At 41.8% G+C, this 18,036-nt stretch overlaps 1 protein-coding gene across 1 annotated transcript in view; it reads right to left on the bottom strand.

The window, feature by feature from the left end:
* Nucleotides 1-13,456, bottom strand: part of LOC124619441 (caseinolytic peptidase B protein homolog) — an 88,307-nt gene extending 74,851 nt beyond the window's left edge. Inside the window, exons 1-3 of the mRNA XM_047145828.1 lie at nt 12,937-13,456; nt 6,861-6,912; nt 6,584-6,774 (exon numbers count right to left, since the gene is read on the bottom strand). Of these exons, the coding sequence (XP_047001784.1) occupies nt 6,584-6,774; nt 6,861-6,912; nt 12,937-13,267 (574 nt within the window). The 5' untranslated portion in view covers nt 13,268-13,456. The remainder of the gene's footprint in view (nt 1-6,583; nt 6,775-6,860; nt 6,913-12,936) is intronic.
* Between the last annotated feature and the right edge of the window lie 4,580 nt (nt 13,457-18,036).

Raw genomic sequence — 18,036 nt, 5'->3', positions numbered from 1 at the left:
ACCCTTTTCATAACTCTATTAACAGCCGTTACGCCCTGGTCAGACAGGTAGTGCTGAATTTCGTCATCAGACAATGCATTGAGGGAGCATGTATAAACGACTCCATGTGAGGAATTTAAAGTACGGTGCGGTTCCACCCGGACAGGGAAGGTGTGGAGAAGTGAAGTACGCAGCAATTTTTGTGCCTGGAGGGCACTGACTGTTTCTAACAACAAGGTGCCATTCCGTAATCTGGAACAAGACTTTACAGGACCTGCAATTGTGTCAACACCTTTCTGAATAATGAAAGGGTTGACCATGGAGAAGTCGTGACCTTCATCAGACCGAGAAACAACAAGGAACTGTGGCAATGATGGAAGAACTGTCTGTGGCTGAGACTCAGTGAACTTACGCTTGTGAGCAGACATAGTGGAAGGTGAGGAAACCATTGCGGAAGAATCCCCCACGATTACCAGCGTCTCCGATGGCTCGCTCCTCCCTTGTGGGGGCCCTCTCTGAGGGCACTCCCGCCTTAGATGATTGTTCACACCTCAGGTCACACCTCCCGACAAACGGACGGAGGGACCAATCGGCACTTTCGGAAGGTATCAGCTCGGGTAATCACCCCTCCCTGCACCTGGCCGTTACCAGGGGGTACGTACGTGTCCTACCTGTCTACCCGGGGCGGGAAATTGCGCGTTACCCTGTCACCGGCTATGCACGAAAATGCGTGGGTCGGCCTTCAGACACACACAGGGAGGAAGAAAGAGAAAGGGAAAAACAAAGAAAGGGAAAGGAAAGAAGAGAGGTCTCAAATGCCGCAGCGGAGAAAAGAGTAAAGAGAAGAGGTAAGGAAAAGAGAAGGACAAAGGAAGGACGAAGACATACAAGCAGAGAAGGCGAAGAATGCGTTAAATTTACAAGCGTCCATCTCCGGACGTAGACACAAACCATACTCCCAGAGGGAGAGAAAGGGAAGGAAAGAGCCAGAGGTGAGGGGAGGGGGGGTGGGGCAAGATGGGGGATAGGGAAGGATGCGGAAAAGGAAGGTATGCAGCCCGGAAAGGAAGGAGGGGCACATTAGCTCGGGGTCCCGTGCTCGCTACGCACGTGTCCCCAAAAGAGTTGTGGACCCCCTGGGGGGTGTGAAAGGCTTGGGGGTAGTTCTCTGATGCAGAGGCTCAAGCATAATGTTCAGCAAAGTGCTTGGCAACTGTGTTTGTGTCAGTAGAGAGCATGCCATTTATGTTAACACCAGGCACACCTTTTCGGGTCTGGTACCCAAAAAGACCTCTGATCTTCATTCAGACTTGGGAAGGTGATGTATGGCACCCAATGGTTGACAAGTGCCTCTCCCAACACTCCTGTTTCTGTCGTTTTATAAGGAGGTGAACGCGGGCACGGAGCCGCTTAAAGGGTATTAGGTGCTCTAGGGAAGGGTGCCGCTTATTTTGCTGTAAAGCTGGTCAACACTCTTTAATTTCCTCAGTGACTTCTGGCGACCACTAATGGACTGTCTTCCACCAGGGGCACCATAGAGAACGAGGGATCGTGTTTTCTGCCGCAGAAATTATTGTTGTAGTGACCTGCTCAATCACAACATCGATGGCACCATGTGGGGTAGATTAAATGGTAACAGAAGAGGTGAAGGCTACCCAGTCTGCCTTGTTTAAAGCCCATCTGGGTAGGCATCCATGGGCATGACACCGGGGCAGTGACAGGAAGATGGGGAAGTGGTCACTACCACACAGGTTGTCATGTGCTCTCCAGTGGATAGATGGGAGAAGTCCTGGGCTGCAAATTGATAAATCAATGGCCGAGTAACTACCTAGGCCCACACTGAAATGTGTGGTGGCCCCAGTATCCAAGAGACAGAGGTCAAGATGGGACAGTAAATTTTCGACACCTCTGCCACAGCCAGTAACCGTGGTGCTACCCCACAAGGGGTTATGGGTGTTAAAATCTCCCCAAATTAAGAAAGGTTTAGGGAGTTGATCAATCAAGCAGCCAATGCATTCAGGGGTCCTGCACTGTCTGGAGGGAGACAGTTATTTCCTGCGTCGTCTGTATCCTGACAGCCTCAGCTTCAAGAGGAGTTTGAAGGAGCACAGGTTCACTACATATCGAGTTCAGGACATAAATGCAAACTCCACCTGACACTCGATTATATTCATTACAGTTCTTGTAGTATCCTTTGTAGCCTCGAAGGGCAAAGGTCCGCATTGCCATGAACCAAGTTTCCTGGAGGCCAATGCAGAAAACAAGTGTAAAGCTTAACAATTGCCATAGCTCATCCAGGTGGTGGAAAAAACCACTGCAATTCCACTGGAGGATGACATGATTGTGAGCCTGGGAAGGCATGAAACAATGAGGCAGTCTACGCCTCACGGTCACCTGCTGCCACTGACTTATTTCCTGAACAGGCTGTATCCATTGTGTCTGAGGGTCTGGCGGGATCTATGTTCTCAGCGGGCGCCAGATTTTTCACCTCATCCTCAGATGCAGAGCTTGTAAGCAGCAGTGGTGTGGGTGCCACCACAATTCCTTTGGTCTTGGGGGTCTTCTATCTGGATTTTTCTCACTGAGCCTTGGGTTTCTCTGGCTGGGAGGGCTTCACTGATTCAGTCTCCAGGACTGAGGATGATCGTGAAGCCCTACGACCAGCTGCTTTTGGGTGGTTCAGCTACTGGCAGGTGTCATCTTACCTACTAGCAGAAACCTGGGAAGGCAGGGACCTAAGGAACCACTTTCTAGTGAGAGGAGCTGAAGAAGACTTACGCTTCCCCGGCTGAGAAGTGGGGCTGGTGTCCCCAATAGTTGGGGGGACAGTGCTCCCAAGGTAGGTGGCACAGGAGCAACAGGGAGGGAAGTTCCCCCTACCATCAAGAGGGCAGGTTTATTCTTCCAGCTCTGAGAGCTGACTGGAACTCGCGGAACTGATGGGGCTACAATTGTTCTTGTAGCAGCAGCATAAGAGGTGGTCATAGTCACAGGATGTAGGTGCTCAAACTTCCTCTTGGCTTCAGTGTAGGTCAGTCGGTCCAGGGTCTTGTATTCAATGATTTTTCTTTCTCGTTATAAAATCCTGCAGTCTGGTGAGCAAGGGGAATGATGGTCTCTGCAGTTGACACAGATGGGAGGTGGGGCACATGGAGTATTGGGATGGACATCCACAATCATGACATGTGATGCTGGAAGTACAGCGGGAAGACATATGGCTGAGCTTCCAGCACTTAAAGCACTGCAATGGGGGAGGGATACATGGCTTGACATCACAGCGGTAGAACATCACATTGACCTTCTTGGGTAATGTTTCACCCTCGACGGCCAAGATTATACCTGGTTATCCCTCAGAACCAGATGGACGCTTTGCATAAAATGAACCCCTCGTCGCTCTAAGTTGACGTGCAGCTTGTCGTCAGACTGCAAAAGAAGGTCCCTGTGGAATATAATACCCTGGACCATATTTAAGCTCTTATGAGGCGTGGTGGTAATGGAAACATCCCCCAGCCTGTCACAAGCGAGTAACTCCTGTGACTGGGCAGAGGATGCCGTTTTCATCAAGTCTAACCCTGACCGCATTTTGGAAAAGCCCTCCACTTCCCCGAACTGGTCCTCTAAGTGATCTACTAAAAACTGTAGCTTCATTGAAACAAAGTAGTCCCCATCAGTTCTCGTACATACGAGGTGCCGGGGTGAATAATGTTCGCTGCCATCCTTAGCCTGGCATTCCTCCCATGGTGTGGCCAGGGAGGGGAACAACTTGGGGTCATATTTCTTAGCATTAAAGTTAGACTTTGCCCGCTTAGAGACTGCTGGTGGCGGACCACCAGCAAGAGATGTAGTACGCTTCATGGTGTGTCATCCGGCATGATGCCACCCATTCCGACCATGGGGCCTCCCCACAGGCGCAACCCAGCCACAGGATGGCCATTGCCGGGAGTCCTGATGGTCCAGGGTGATGGGCATCTACCCCTTGGCATACATGGGGAGTTACCAGTGCAGTCATTAGCAGATCAATCCCTGTGTAGTCAGGGGGCTACAACCAACAAAGTACATGGCAGCCCCACCACAATGGACTGGCTACCATGCTGGATATCAGGTGCAAAGAATTCCACGGTCAACGTTGGTGCAGAAAGCGACACTGCATAGTGGGAGGAGGAAAATGCACCCAGGAAGGTGTCCTCGCTTAAAAGGTGGAGGATGAGTGGGACTGCAATGTCACGATGAGACAGTGGGCTGAAGATCTCAATGCATGATGGACACGATGCACCATGTATGGCACACTTCCCCAATTGGCTCGCTGTTCAGGAAAATTTTGAAAAATTGAGGTTAAACCCTACAGGGGACCATCACATTAAGGCTGAAACATGTGAGACTCCTTTTAGTTGCCTCTTACGACAGGCAGGTATACCTTGGGCCCTTTCTAACCCCCGGGCCTTCAGGGGGTCAAGGAATTACTGAAACATTCAGGGAATTCTTAATAACAATAAGTCGGGGGATGGGGGGAGGAGCTCAACTATTCACTGACGGAAAGAAATGTTCAGAGGTGTTAGTTAAAAATTAACCTGAGATTCTGTTTCAGAAATGAGTGGTTGTGAAGTCACGTAAGAAAAGCCAAAGAACTACACTGAATTTCTGTAACACTTCTCTCTAAGTCGAGGCAACCTTTGGCACATCTGCTGACTTCTAGAATCTTCATTATTGTCAGTGTGTTGTTGTTATCATCAAAGTCAACTGATTACATTCCAGTGACAATAGTTCAATGTGTGTTGCTTCTGTGGTGTTCCCATATACTTGAAGTTATGTTACTATAACACGGCATGGCATATTAATGGATGTGTCTGCCACTGCGAGGAAAAAGGAGGAGGAGAGGGGGGGGAACCACATCAATTGGTACCATATAATTACTTTTTAATATAGACATCTTTTTATCTCTATCTGCTCCCCTTCTATTTATAAAGTTTGAAGTCTCGTTAGGGGTTTTCAGGTCATGTTTCTAAGACAGAAAATGACTAGGCCTCTAATGAGCCTAAGTCTCCAGCTGCACCAGCAGATGAATGCCCAGTGGTATCCTGTAATTAGTGTCTGAGGAAGGTAACCGCCTTTTCCTTGGACAAACTTGGGTTTGAGAATCAGTTCTTGGTTCAAGGCATGGGGCATACCTATTGTAATGGTTGTGAAAACCTATGACATTGGTAATAGATAAAGTCATTTTTATTTCAAATGGGCTTTAGAGTATGATAAGTGTTCAAGTGTTTTGAATTCCTGAATTTTCTTTTCTTTACAAAAAGTTGGATGCAGAGGATGTCGATCTGGGCAATTTAAGCACTGGAGCGATTGTTGGCACTGTTAATTGGCGCATCACTATCAAATACTGTATCGGTAGATAGTTTCGAATGTACACCAGTCCTGGCACATTGGTAATGACAAATGCATCCCACAGGTGGTGAAATGTATGGTCAGATGATGCATCTGTATACCATAACTTTTATCTACTCATGAAGCATGTTCTCTTCAGACACTAGTATGAGAGCTCCTGTGCCGACCTAGTTGTCCTCAAGTTCTTTCTGTATATGACAAATAATATGCACATCCCAGGGCTCCTAGTTTTGGAAACTACAGAAAATCTAAATCCGGAGAGCAGAAGAGAATCTGCAGCCCTCTCCTCAAATGCAAATCTGGCATTTCAACTGCTGTGGCACCTATTTCAGTGCTACACACTCACATGCCCCATATCAACAGTTTTTGTGCTATCTACCTATTTGGCCAGAAGTGATCTACCTTCATATACATATTACATTCCATACTGGATATCACAAGGCACATGCGGCCACAATGTACTAATAGCAATTAGTTCTAATTACAAATATATGCTACAAAACTGTGAAAACTACTCAAATACAGGTTACACAAGGTTCACAAGTTACTAAATGCCTGAAAAATAATTTAAATAAAATTAACAATATTATGAAAAGTAAAGTTTCTACTCGCCATACAGCAGAGATGCTGAGTCACAGATAGGCACAACAAAAAGACTGTCAGAAATAAATAAAGCTTTCGGCAATTAAGGCCTTGTCAACAATGTGTGTGTGTGTGTGTGTGTGTGTGTGTGTGTGTGTGTGTGTGTGTGTGTGTGTGCGCGTGTGTGTTGTTGATGATGATGATGTTTGGTTTGTGGGGCGCTCAACTGCGTGGTTATCAGCGCCCGTACAATTACCCAATCTTTGCTCAGTCCAATTTCGCCACTTTCCAGGATGATGATGAAATGATGAGGACAACACAAACACCCAGTCATCTCGAGGCAGGTGAAAATCCCTGACCCCGCCGGGAATCGAACCCGGGACCCCGTGCTCGGGAAGCGAGAACGCTACCGCGAGACCACGAGCGGCGGACAGTGTGTGTGTTGTTGATGAAGGCCTTAATCGTTGAAAGCTTTATTTATTTGTGACAGTCCTTTAGTTGTGCCTATCTGTGACTCAGCATCTCCATTATATGGTAAGTCGCAAATTTCCTTTTCACAATATTGTTACATTCCATCCTGGATTTTCGATTGTTTAGTTAAATAAAAGTATGCTGTTACAGAAGAAAAAAGACTGATTACCGTCCACTGTGTGAAGTCCTTTCTCAAGAGCAGTGCGATAGGCACTAAAAAATTCATCTCCGGCATTGGGATCTGCACCAGACTGCAAGAGAAGCCGTGCCACATCTACCCAACCATTGATGGCAGCAGTATGCAACAATGTCCATCCAAGTGTATGTCGGCGATTCACATCCAGGCCTTCAGATATCAGCCTGCACACACACACTCAACTGTGATAAAAGATTTGGAAATTATAAAGAATTAATAGGTATTCTACAAATATTTCATGATGTGATACCTTTTAACTTCCTGCAAGTTACCATACTTAACAGCTCTGAATGCATACTTCTCTGAAACAAATAATCAGTTTGTATAAGAGAAAATAAAACAAAACAAAATAATAAAAACAAGTACCCCTACATATAACCCCCCCCCCCCTTCCGCACACACACTTTGATTTATGCATACACTCAAAAAGGCACCACAACTAATGTCTGAATTACATGACAGCTGACCTTTTATAGAATTACAGTTTTGCAGGTCATGAGTATGACAAAAAAACCTTGTCAAACATTACTAAATATCTTCTATGAAAACTACCAAGGACAGATAATTTGAAGCACAATTGTAACGAAAATATATTAGATTTAGTTGTAACAAATAGCCCTGACCTCTCTGAGGATAGACATATTGAAATTGGTATCAGTGCCCAAGAGGCAGCTGTAGCAACAACAATTATTAAAAGTACTAAGGGCAGGTATAAAAATTAGGAAGATTTCCATGTTGAGTATGCTCCATAAAGAAGCAGTCAGGCCATATCTCAAGGAGGAACACAGTGAAAGCATACAGATGAACTGTTTCTCTAATGTAAAAGAATAGCTGAGAATGGAACAGATAGAACCAAGCAGAACAGTTCATTATGTGAGGTATCCTTCACAGAACACAATAACTGCAAAGAAACTTCTAAAGAAGCGGTGATTACTGCATAAAAAGTGTAAAACAAAGCATAAAGTTATAGACAAGGAGAAGCTAAATGAAGCCCAATTGGTTGTAATGAGGGCACACGTAAGGCCCTCAATGACTACCACAGCAGAATCTTATCAAAAGATCTCTCACAATATCCAAGTATACTTTTTTCGTATGTAAATTCTGTCAGTGGCACTGAAGTTAATGTCCAGACACTCACTGATGACACTGGAACTGAAATTGAGAGTAAATGTTCCTTTACAAAGGAAAGTACAGAAGTAAAGACTCAAACTCAAGCACGACTGAAAAGGCGAGTGAAATGGATATTAGTGTCATTGGTGTTGAGAAATAGCTGAAATTTCTAAAATTGAACAAAGCTCCAGGGCCGTATGGAATCCCTATTACATTCTATACAGATAATGTGGCCAAGTCAGACTCCTCTTCTCACCATAATATACTACTGTCGGTCCCTCAAATAAAAAACTGAAGTCATTAATCTCAGGAAAGTATTCATGTCACATCCACCCACAAAAAGGGTATCAGAAGTGAACCACAAAACTATCATTAAATATGTATGATATCTCTCTGTTGTAAAATCTTAGAACATATTATGAGCTCAAATGTAATGATCTTCCCCATGCTAACTAGCACGGATTCCAAAAATATTAATCTCATGAAACCCAACTTGCACTTTTCTCTCGCATAACATCCTGAATGCCAGGGATCGAGGCAGTCAAGTAGATGTAGTGTTTCTTGACTCAGTAACACACCAATGCTTATTACAAAAACCATGACCATGTGGAATATCACGTGAAATCTGTTAATGGATTACGGCAGGGTGGATGCAGTTTGTTACCTTGGCTGAGGGGGTCATTGGCAAACGTAGAAGTAAGTTCCGATGTGCCCCAACAAAGTGTGTTGGGACCATAGTAGTTCATGTTGTATGTTAATGACTGTACTATGATTTGAACACTTCTTTTATCAAAATGAAGTCAAATGAGTTAGTTTACAGGATATGTACAAACGTTTAGTGTTAACAGTAATGAAAACACTATTTTTCCGTTACGCTCAGGCTATCAGTTTTCAAAGAGAAACTCATCAGTGGATTACAAGAAGGTGTCCAAGACAAATGATTTTAGCTTATATCTGAAACTTGCTTTGCTACCTGTCAGACATTTTATGTTATTGGGCAAATGAGCAACCCTTCTGAAATCCAGGCTATGACATTCTAAGTATATTGTTTCCACTTATGCGTGAGACTACTCTTGGGTACATTACTTTTTTGAATACTTTCGAAAAAGATGTCTTAAGGACACTGGATGATAATTATTTAGTCTTCTTGGTCACATTTCTTGTAAAGTGGTTAACAATGGGATTTTTTAATTTTTCTGGAAAAATTCCCTGTGCCAGTGAAGGTTTACATGTATTACTAAGGACATTACTTATTAAGTTACAATTCTTTTTTGAGTTTTGTCTGAAATTCTGTCAGCAGCATATGAGCTTTTGTTTTTTAGAATTTTTATAATTCTGTCAATTTCAGTGAAGGCTGTTGGTGCTACTTCCAGTTGCTTAAAGTTTTGTGGAATGACGTATTTAATATATTCTCTCTCTCTTTTTTTAAAACTGAACCATTTAAACCTATTTTTGCTGCTACATATAGAAAGTGATTGTTAAAAGTACTCACGACTTGTGAATTATGAGCCACAACCTTGTCATTTAATTTCATTGTTACAGCACCTTGTACTCTGACCAGTTGTCCTGGCTCCCATTTGACATTATCCAAAACAATTTTAATCTTATGATCTGCATTATTAATTTCTGTCAGCATATGCATATTTCTGGACATTTAATGACTTTCCTTAAAATATTACAGCAACATCAGATCTTTAATTATTCTGCCCTTTAAAGAAATTTTCTTGTTCCTCCTACATGAAATTTAATCCATTTAGATCCATGACAATGCTTTTAACTTACTCATAAAGCACTGTATCCTGTTCTCATTAATATACATCTACATAGATACTCCGCAAGCCACCGTATAGTGCATGGCGGTGGGCACCCTGTACCACTACTTGACATTTCCTTTCCTGTTCCACTCACAAGTAGAGTGATGGAAAAAAAGACTTTCTGTTGCCTCCATATGAGCCCTTATTTCCTGTGCCTTATCTTCATGGTCCTTACGCACAATATATGTTGGTGGCAGTAGAACTGTTTGGAAGTCAGCTTCTCTAAATTTTCTCAGTAGTGCTTCTCGAAAAAAATGTCACCTTCCCTCCAGGGTTTCCCGTTTGATTGAATCCCAAAGCACCCCTGTGATGTTCAAACCTACCAGTAACAAATCTTAGTTGCTTTGATGTCAGTAAGTCTAACTGCTTTGTATGAACCAGCCTCTGGAATGTAAGCTGCCATTAACTGTGCATCACCATCAGATAGTCCATTAGCAACTGGGTACATGTTAATTGTTTCAGTCTGAGCATTTTCTATAATAGTATTATTGATCAGTGTCTTACTATCTTGCTGCACCCAAGTTGGAAAACTGACTGAAACAAAAAATGGGCAAGGTTTGTAGCCCAACTACAGATTCATTTCTGGAGCTAAGAAATGTCTGCAGTGCCTTCATTATGCTCTGGGCCAACTCAGGTAACAGTGCAGAGAATTGAAGTGAAAGACGCTTCCCAGGAACAAAAAACTCTCAAATCATGGTGAAACCAAATTGGTGGATAAATTATTCTTGGGAAACTGCAGCTATTGATGGAAACCCAAATTATAATTCTTGTTCATCTTTCCTGTCTGTATCTTTTTAGAAATCTACACTGATATCTCCACAAACTATGAACTGTTGTCTTCACCCCCCCCCCCCCCACCCCCCCCCCCCCCCCCCCGAACACAAAGATGAGATTAAGTTGCTTCTCATTCAACCAGGCAGACTTGAAGGGCTGTCAGACTAGTGTTGCCAATTCCAGTTAACTAAATAACCAACAGAATTGCTTGAATTATCTGAAATCACCACCCGCTCGTTCAAAATTCCATCCAGGCTTACTATTTGCAATAGTAGCAATAGCACTAATATTTACTTAGAATAACTGGAATTATAGTAAAAAAAATATCCATGTTGATTTTAATTAGGGATGTGTCATGTACTGATTCCAACCGCATGATTCCCAGAATCTCCAGTTCTCCAGGAATCAACTAGTATTGGAATCTAGCGATTCCAGCATCTTTGGCATCAATTCTTTGTTATTATTCTTTTTTATGTTAGTGTACTAATTTTATCTTCAGAGCAGTCCAATCACATGAAAATAGATACAGAAAGGAGCAGAATAGCAAACTATAACCAGGCAACAGGTTCTATACAATGCTGGTGACTACTTTGAAGGACAGTAACAGGTTCAAACATGTAACTCTTTTGTATTGGTTGTGAATAAATAGTTGCCACTATTTAAGTTCCAACTCTCGTATAAATGTCATGCCCACTGTGCATTTGCCAGGCCCACATCAATCTCAGACACTGATGACCAAATCTCCATTTCATATGATGTCGACTGATCCTATACACAGCAGCATCACTTGATAACAGAGAGACAGCACTTCTACCATTATTCATGAGGAACTAAGGAATCTCTGGACATAGTACTTGCACAGATGGAACAAAATGGCACAATTAAGGATCTAGAGTTGGAGGATGGCAGGCTCACCTGTTGACTGAAGCAACGACTCAGATCCTTATTTTACTGTAGTAGAAAAAATACAACCTTATCAGTTCTTTATACAAACTTGTATGTCATTATAAAAATTTTAAAAACAACAAAGGAGCCAGTGTTTTCATCTGTTGGTCAGATTTAGGACAGCAATATAATGACTGCAGCAGAATATTCTATTCTAGTGAAATCTACTATGATTCAAACTACACTACAATCATTGTCATCTAAAAAGATAATCAAGAATGAATGTAACTTCCTATTGCCAAAATTTCAACATTTGTATTACTTCCAGAAAATATTTTAATAAGTACAATTAATTATAGGCAGGCTCTTTGTGCAAATATACTTACTATCTAGGTTAAAGCAAGTATTTTAAAAACATTTTGTCTGTGTAGTTGTATATAGCTACATATGAATGAAAGAGTGGCCTAATCATAAATGTGATAGAATAAAAAGTTTACAATGAAAATATGGCACAAAAAATGCCACAGAATAAAGGTGTCAAAGTATGTTCTCTGTTTTACAATTGGCTACTTTAGGCTTACTTCTGTTTCTGAATGTTGAGGATGTCTACTACAAACATTATTACCTTCAATGTGTGTAACATTACCTCTTCACTTTTCAGTAGAGTACGCACTGTGTCAACTTCTTTGCCAACTGCCTTCGAAATCCAGCTCATGTGGTCATTCTATACAACTGCTGTTTTTTTTCATTACAAATAAATTATCCCTTACTGAAGCATACTACTGCCAGTGATTGATACCATAATATTTAACATATACTGTCTAGTTGTTGGCACATTTATAATGAACATAGTTTCATACCTTGCTATTGAGGAACTTAGAACCAAAAATCAAGTAGTCACTCCGGTAAATATTTCACGCAGGTCACTAATACAATATTTTGCTTAATATACATGAAAATATCAATATCCTGATTAATGTCTGTGTGTGAACATTTATTCCTTCAGGCTGGGAATAAAACTCATTGTTGAATATAAAATAATTTTGTGCTGTTATGATCCTGATCAGTGTGTGTGTGTGTGTGTGTGTGTGTGTGTGTGTGTGTGTGTGTGTGTGTATATATATATATATATATATATATATATATATATATATATATATATATATATATATATATATTTTGCCTTGTTGTTTTAGTCCTTACATAGTGACCTTTATGCGACACAACATGATATAAGGCTTGCTATGTCCGGTATGTCATGTTCTTGATCCTGTCCAATTCCTTTGAGTTTTCCAGGTTCATATTGCCTTCAAAAGCATAATTTTCGTGACGTACTCGCTGCAATGTATCAGAAAGAAACCACAACTGACTACAAACAAAGACTTCAAACTGTTGACTATAAGCTACAAACTTCTCATTATAAAAGAAGGATGCATAGTTGACGTAGAAATTATTTTTATATTTTCTTTTGTGCTCGTGTAGTTGAGGGATCGTTTGAAATTTGCTTTGTTTATGTGTCGTAAACAGTATTAAAGCCCAGTGTACAGCAACATAATCTTACGGAATCCTGGGATCTTATGACGCTTAACAAGAAGCTTAATTACTGCGCTCGCAGCTACAACGTGCTTCAAATCTTGTTACCCAGAATATAACTATCCTATTGTATAAAGGTTTAAGTATTAACATAGCATACAGGAGAGACTTGTCAAGACCGTATAGTAAGTTAAAACACAATCGGTTTACCTTGCAAGTTATCATGCCGCTCAGCACAGAGCGCAACAATCGCGCTTAGGCTACCAGATAGAAAAATCAATGGCCCACGAAAAGTTTTTTCTGAAAAGTCACTGAACTTCAGCTTCGATGTATTCTTCACCACATCTGACATTCCCGTACGGGTTTGCGGAACACACAAAGACCAACAACACACACATCTCTGTTGATTACAGACTTGAAATTGACACCTCTTGGTCATAAAATCTTTACGCAATCCGTGTCTAGAAAATATATCTTGCAAATTTTTCGCGACATGCTGTAAATACAGCATATCGACTTTTATGACACGCGACAGTGCCATGAACAGCACTATTTACACATAACAATTGGAAATGACGATTTACATAACGACTAAATTTTATGACATCACACACGTCACCCCAAATGTCATTTCCACAATTTTCAAATATCGTCTGCACCTTGCTGGTCTCCCGCCTGTTCATTAACCAAACGTCTTCATTGCAAGATACATCATATGCCAAAGATATTTCAAGAACCACGATGGTTACGAGAGATACAGAAATATTACATCAGGCGAGACAAATTTCTCTTCTTTGTTAATTGCGCATAGTTCCCGTGAATACTCATCGTTTGGTATCTAAACTTAACAGAAGTTCTTGAACTTTTTATCTCTACGTCTTGATTGCACGACCGAAGAAACAAAGAAAAGTTTCAGAGGCGAAATACCATTGTGTATGACGTCTATAGCCAAAACTAAGCATCAGCTGAAATCAGTCGATTTGGTTGTGATGACAAGCTGATCTTAGCGTAGCCCGCGGTGCAGTTTTGGGGGAAGGCAATAAAATGGTCGTGAAGCCAACGAATGTGAATGCTAAATAAAAGTTGTAGTAACAAATTGATGTGTAGCGTAGCCTAATATTTATGTTCGCGCCATATTTAAACTGCCAGTTTCAGTCGAATGCAAGTTGTAACGTACTCATTTTAGTCACTCGTAAATAAGTCAGTCAAGATATATGCTGTGCTGTGGAAACTGGTCTGTGCATATTCTAGACCTACATATAGGGCACACCGTGCCAACTTATGCTCTGAGTTAGAGTCCTGCATGACCGAGTAAGCGAGCACAATATACGAGGTGGGGCGAGCACACCCTAACTGGATAGGCTACCCGCACTAGTTCTTGTGACCGAGCATAGAAGCCGTGACCGAATACGTAGCACATAACTTCAAACACATTTACACGTGTTATTATCCGTGTGACACTGCAGCCAGTACGGGCTTCTCATTTGTGGTGTGTCTCTCTCTGTAATCATGCAGCGCGAGGAAGCCAATGTAGTAAGACATAAGATTGAAACCAATGTTTACACATTAAAGAAACGGGAAGGTCTAAAACGCCAAGTATGGAGTACATTTCTGTTGGTTGTAGATGAAAACAGTGCGTCTACTGGGTACGTATCGCGCATAAACTACTCCACTTTATTGTTTTCCCAGTCGGGAACCACTCATTTAAAGAAACACAGTTGCAAGAAACCTCACAAAGATCGTTTCATTGGCCGTCCTTCCGTGATCTTAATATGCTTGAAATAAGTGAAAAGCAGGAAATTCTTAGCAATGTGCGACAAATGTGTGCTACGTACCTAGCTACAACATGCAATCACTAACATAATCGTTTTTGCATAGTTAGTGGAAAGTGTATTATAGAGAAACAGGAATGTTGTGACTCGTATAATATTTCATTAACGTAAAACACTTCGTGTTTTTGGGAACGGGGGTCGGGTTGTTTGGGGGGAGAAACCAAACAGCGAGGTCATTGGTCTCTTACGGGAACGTTTCGATGATCTCGATATCAGTTCTGTATTACTTGTCTCTTTTGTTTATTATCATAGATCCTTCAAGTACTGTGTCATCACCACCCACAAAGAGAGATCGTTTCAAGGAATGGGGGAACAACAGATCATCCACAGCAGATGAAGTAGATCTGTACATTTTAATACACCCCGGAGATGATGATGGCATCTTAAAGTGGTGGAGCAGACATGAAACAGATCTGCCAGATTTGGCTGCAGTTGCAAGACCTATTTTATGCATCCCAGCAACAAGCGCATCTAGTGAAAGCTGCTTTAGTAAAGCCGGAATGTTACTAACAAATTGCCGCAGCCAATTAAATCCGGAACGCGTTAGTGATTTACTGCTGATCAACAATAACTATAATTCTGTTTATGTTGCAAACAATTGAAAAGTACTACAAGCTACGTCTGTAAATGATAAATGTTCTTTGTATGCTTTCTTTATGAAGATGGTTGTCTTCTAGATTACAGGGAAAGTACTTATTTAATGTTTCCTATAAATGAAAGGAAAAATATATCATTTGTTTGGAAATGAGACTCATCTTCTATCCGCGATTGTATAGAAATATCATTTTACTTTCCAGATGCTTTATGAATTTAGTTGTGTCACGTACCCGTTCTTGGAAACGTTACTTTTGTATTAAAAGAGAGAGAGAGAGAGAGAGAGAGAGAGAGACAGAGAGAGAGAGAGAGAGATAAATACACTGTGTGAGAGAGAGAGAGAGAGAGAGAGAGAAAGAGAGAGAGAGAGACATTGGATTTGTACAGTACAGTACAGTGCAGTGCAGCGAGCCGGGGCGAGGCGAGGTGAGACATCAGCGGTGACCGGTCATGCTCGGTTATCCGCGTATCCGGAATCCGGACAACAGACATGGGGCGAGTACGTGACCGAGCCGAGTCGTGTGGGGCCGGACATGAGCGGATCGGTCCCCCCGTCAACAGGCGAGCCGTGACCGGTCAAACACTGAGCGTTGCAGCACTCTACTCTGAGTGTAATCAGCCCCGCTGCGACATGGACGCTATCAAAGCTGCCTACTTTGATTATTTTCATTCTATCATGTCATATGGCATAATATTTTGGGGTAACCAGCCTTTAGCCAAAACAATATTTACTGCATAGAAGAGAGCTATGAGAATCATAAGTGGTGTTCATCCAAGATGGTCTTGTAGAAATCTGTTCCGTAAGTTACAAATATTAACAGTCACCTCTCAATACATATTTTATTTGACGATTTTTGTTTCTAATAACCAGTCTCTTTGTAAATCTAATAGTGAATGTCATGATCATGATGCTAGATCAAAAAATGATTTACACAGGGATCTATAACATTTGAGTGTTTTGCAAAAAGGTGTTCATTATTAATGTTCACATTAATATCTTATCTACTTTTAAACGTAAATTAAGAGAATACATAATGGACAATTCCTTCTACACTCTTGATGAGTACCTGCAGATAAAGAAATGATTGGTATTTACATTCTTAAAACTTTGTTTTAATGTGTTTTGTTATAACTCATCTCAACTGTTTAAGTTGGACAATGTACTATATTTTCTTTTTCAGTAGTTGTTTTATGTTACTTGAACTATGCATTTGATTTGATTTTAACTGTCAAACTAACCTAAGGATATCAATCACACACATCCATGCCCCACAGCACAAATAGATAGCTCGAAATATACAACACACAGACTATATAAGATGCTTTATGAAGATAGGACAACTGATCTTGCAGGTTAGGACAGGTGGTTGACCATAGCCTTGATCAAGGAATCATCCTGGCATTTGCCTTAGTGAAAATCACAGAAAATCGAAATCAGGATGGGTGGACAGAGCAACTCCATTCTCCCGAGTATGAGGCCAGTGTCGGAACAGCTGCACTGCCCCATTTGGTTGGTCCCTATCGTACACTAAAGAACCAAAGAAACTGGTACACGTGCCTAATATCATACAGGACCCCTGCTAGCATGCAGAAGTGTCGCAACAGGACGTGGCATGGACTTGATTAATGTATGAAGTAGTGCTGGAGGGAATTGGCACCACGAATCCTGCACAGCTGTCCATAAATCATAAATCCATAAGAGCATAGGGGGGGGGAGGGGTGCAGATCTCTTCTGGACAGCACATCGCAAGGCACCCAAAATAGGCTCAATAATGTTCATGTCTGAGGAGTCTGGTAGCCAGCAGAAATGTTTAAACTCAGGAGAGTGCTCCTGGAGCCACTCTGTAGCAATTCAGGACGTGTGGGGTGTCGCTTTGTCCTGCTGGAATTGCCCAAGTCCATCGGAATGCATAAGGGACATAATGGATGCAGGTGATCAGACAGGATGCTTACATATGTGTCACCTGTCAGCGTCGTATCTAGAGTATCAGGTGTCCCTTATCACTCCAACTGCACATGCCCCACACTATTACAGAGCCTTCACCAGCTTGAGCCATCCCCTGCTGACATGCAAGGTCCATCGTTCAATTTGAAACAGGACTTGTCTGACCACCCAACATGTTTCCAGTCATCAACAGTTCAACGTCTGTGTTGACAGGCACAGGCGAGGTGTAAATCTTTGTGTCATTCAGTCATCATGGGTACCCAAGTGGGGCTTCAGCTCCAAAAGCTCATATTGATGATGTTTTGTTCAATGGTTCACACACTGACACTTGTTGATTGCCTAGCATTGAAATCTGCAGAAATTTGCGAACGGGTTGCTCTTCTGTCATATTGAACGATTCTCTTCCGTCATTGTTGGTTCTTGCAGGATGTTTTTCCGGCCGCAGCGATGTAAGAGGTTTGATGTTTTACCGGATTTCTGATTTTCACAGTACACTCGTGAAATTATCGTACAGGAAAATTCCCACTTCACCGCTACCTCAGAGATGATGGGTCCCATAGCTAGTGTGCCGACTATTACACCACATTCAAACTCACTTAAATCTTGATAACCTGCTATTGTAGCAGCAGTAACCGATCTAACAACTGCGCCAGACACTTGTCTTATGTAGGCCTTGCCGACCGCAGCGCCATTTCTGCCTATTTACATATCTCATTATTTGAATAAGCATGCCTGTACCAGTTTCTTTGGCGCTCAGTGTATAATGTTCATTGATTTGTTTCAGCTAACTCGTAAAATAAAACGTAGTTCAGCTCTTCATCGCTGAACACACTAAAAGAACATGTTAGAAATTAAAAAGGTTTGATTTAATGTAAACAGATCCATGTGCCATTGTAATGACTTACATACTAGAACATCGATATTTGTTGTCCTCTTGCG

The sequence above is a fragment of the Schistocerca americana genome, chromosome 6 (assembly GCF_021461395.2).
Source record: "Schistocerca americana isolate TAMUIC-IGC-003095 chromosome 6, iqSchAmer2.1, whole genome shotgun sequence".
NCBI lineage: Eukaryota > Metazoa > Arthropoda > Insecta > Orthoptera > Acrididae > Schistocerca > Schistocerca americana.
Note: the sequence above shows the minus strand (reverse complement) of the source record. Positions and strands in the feature narration are given on the sequence as shown.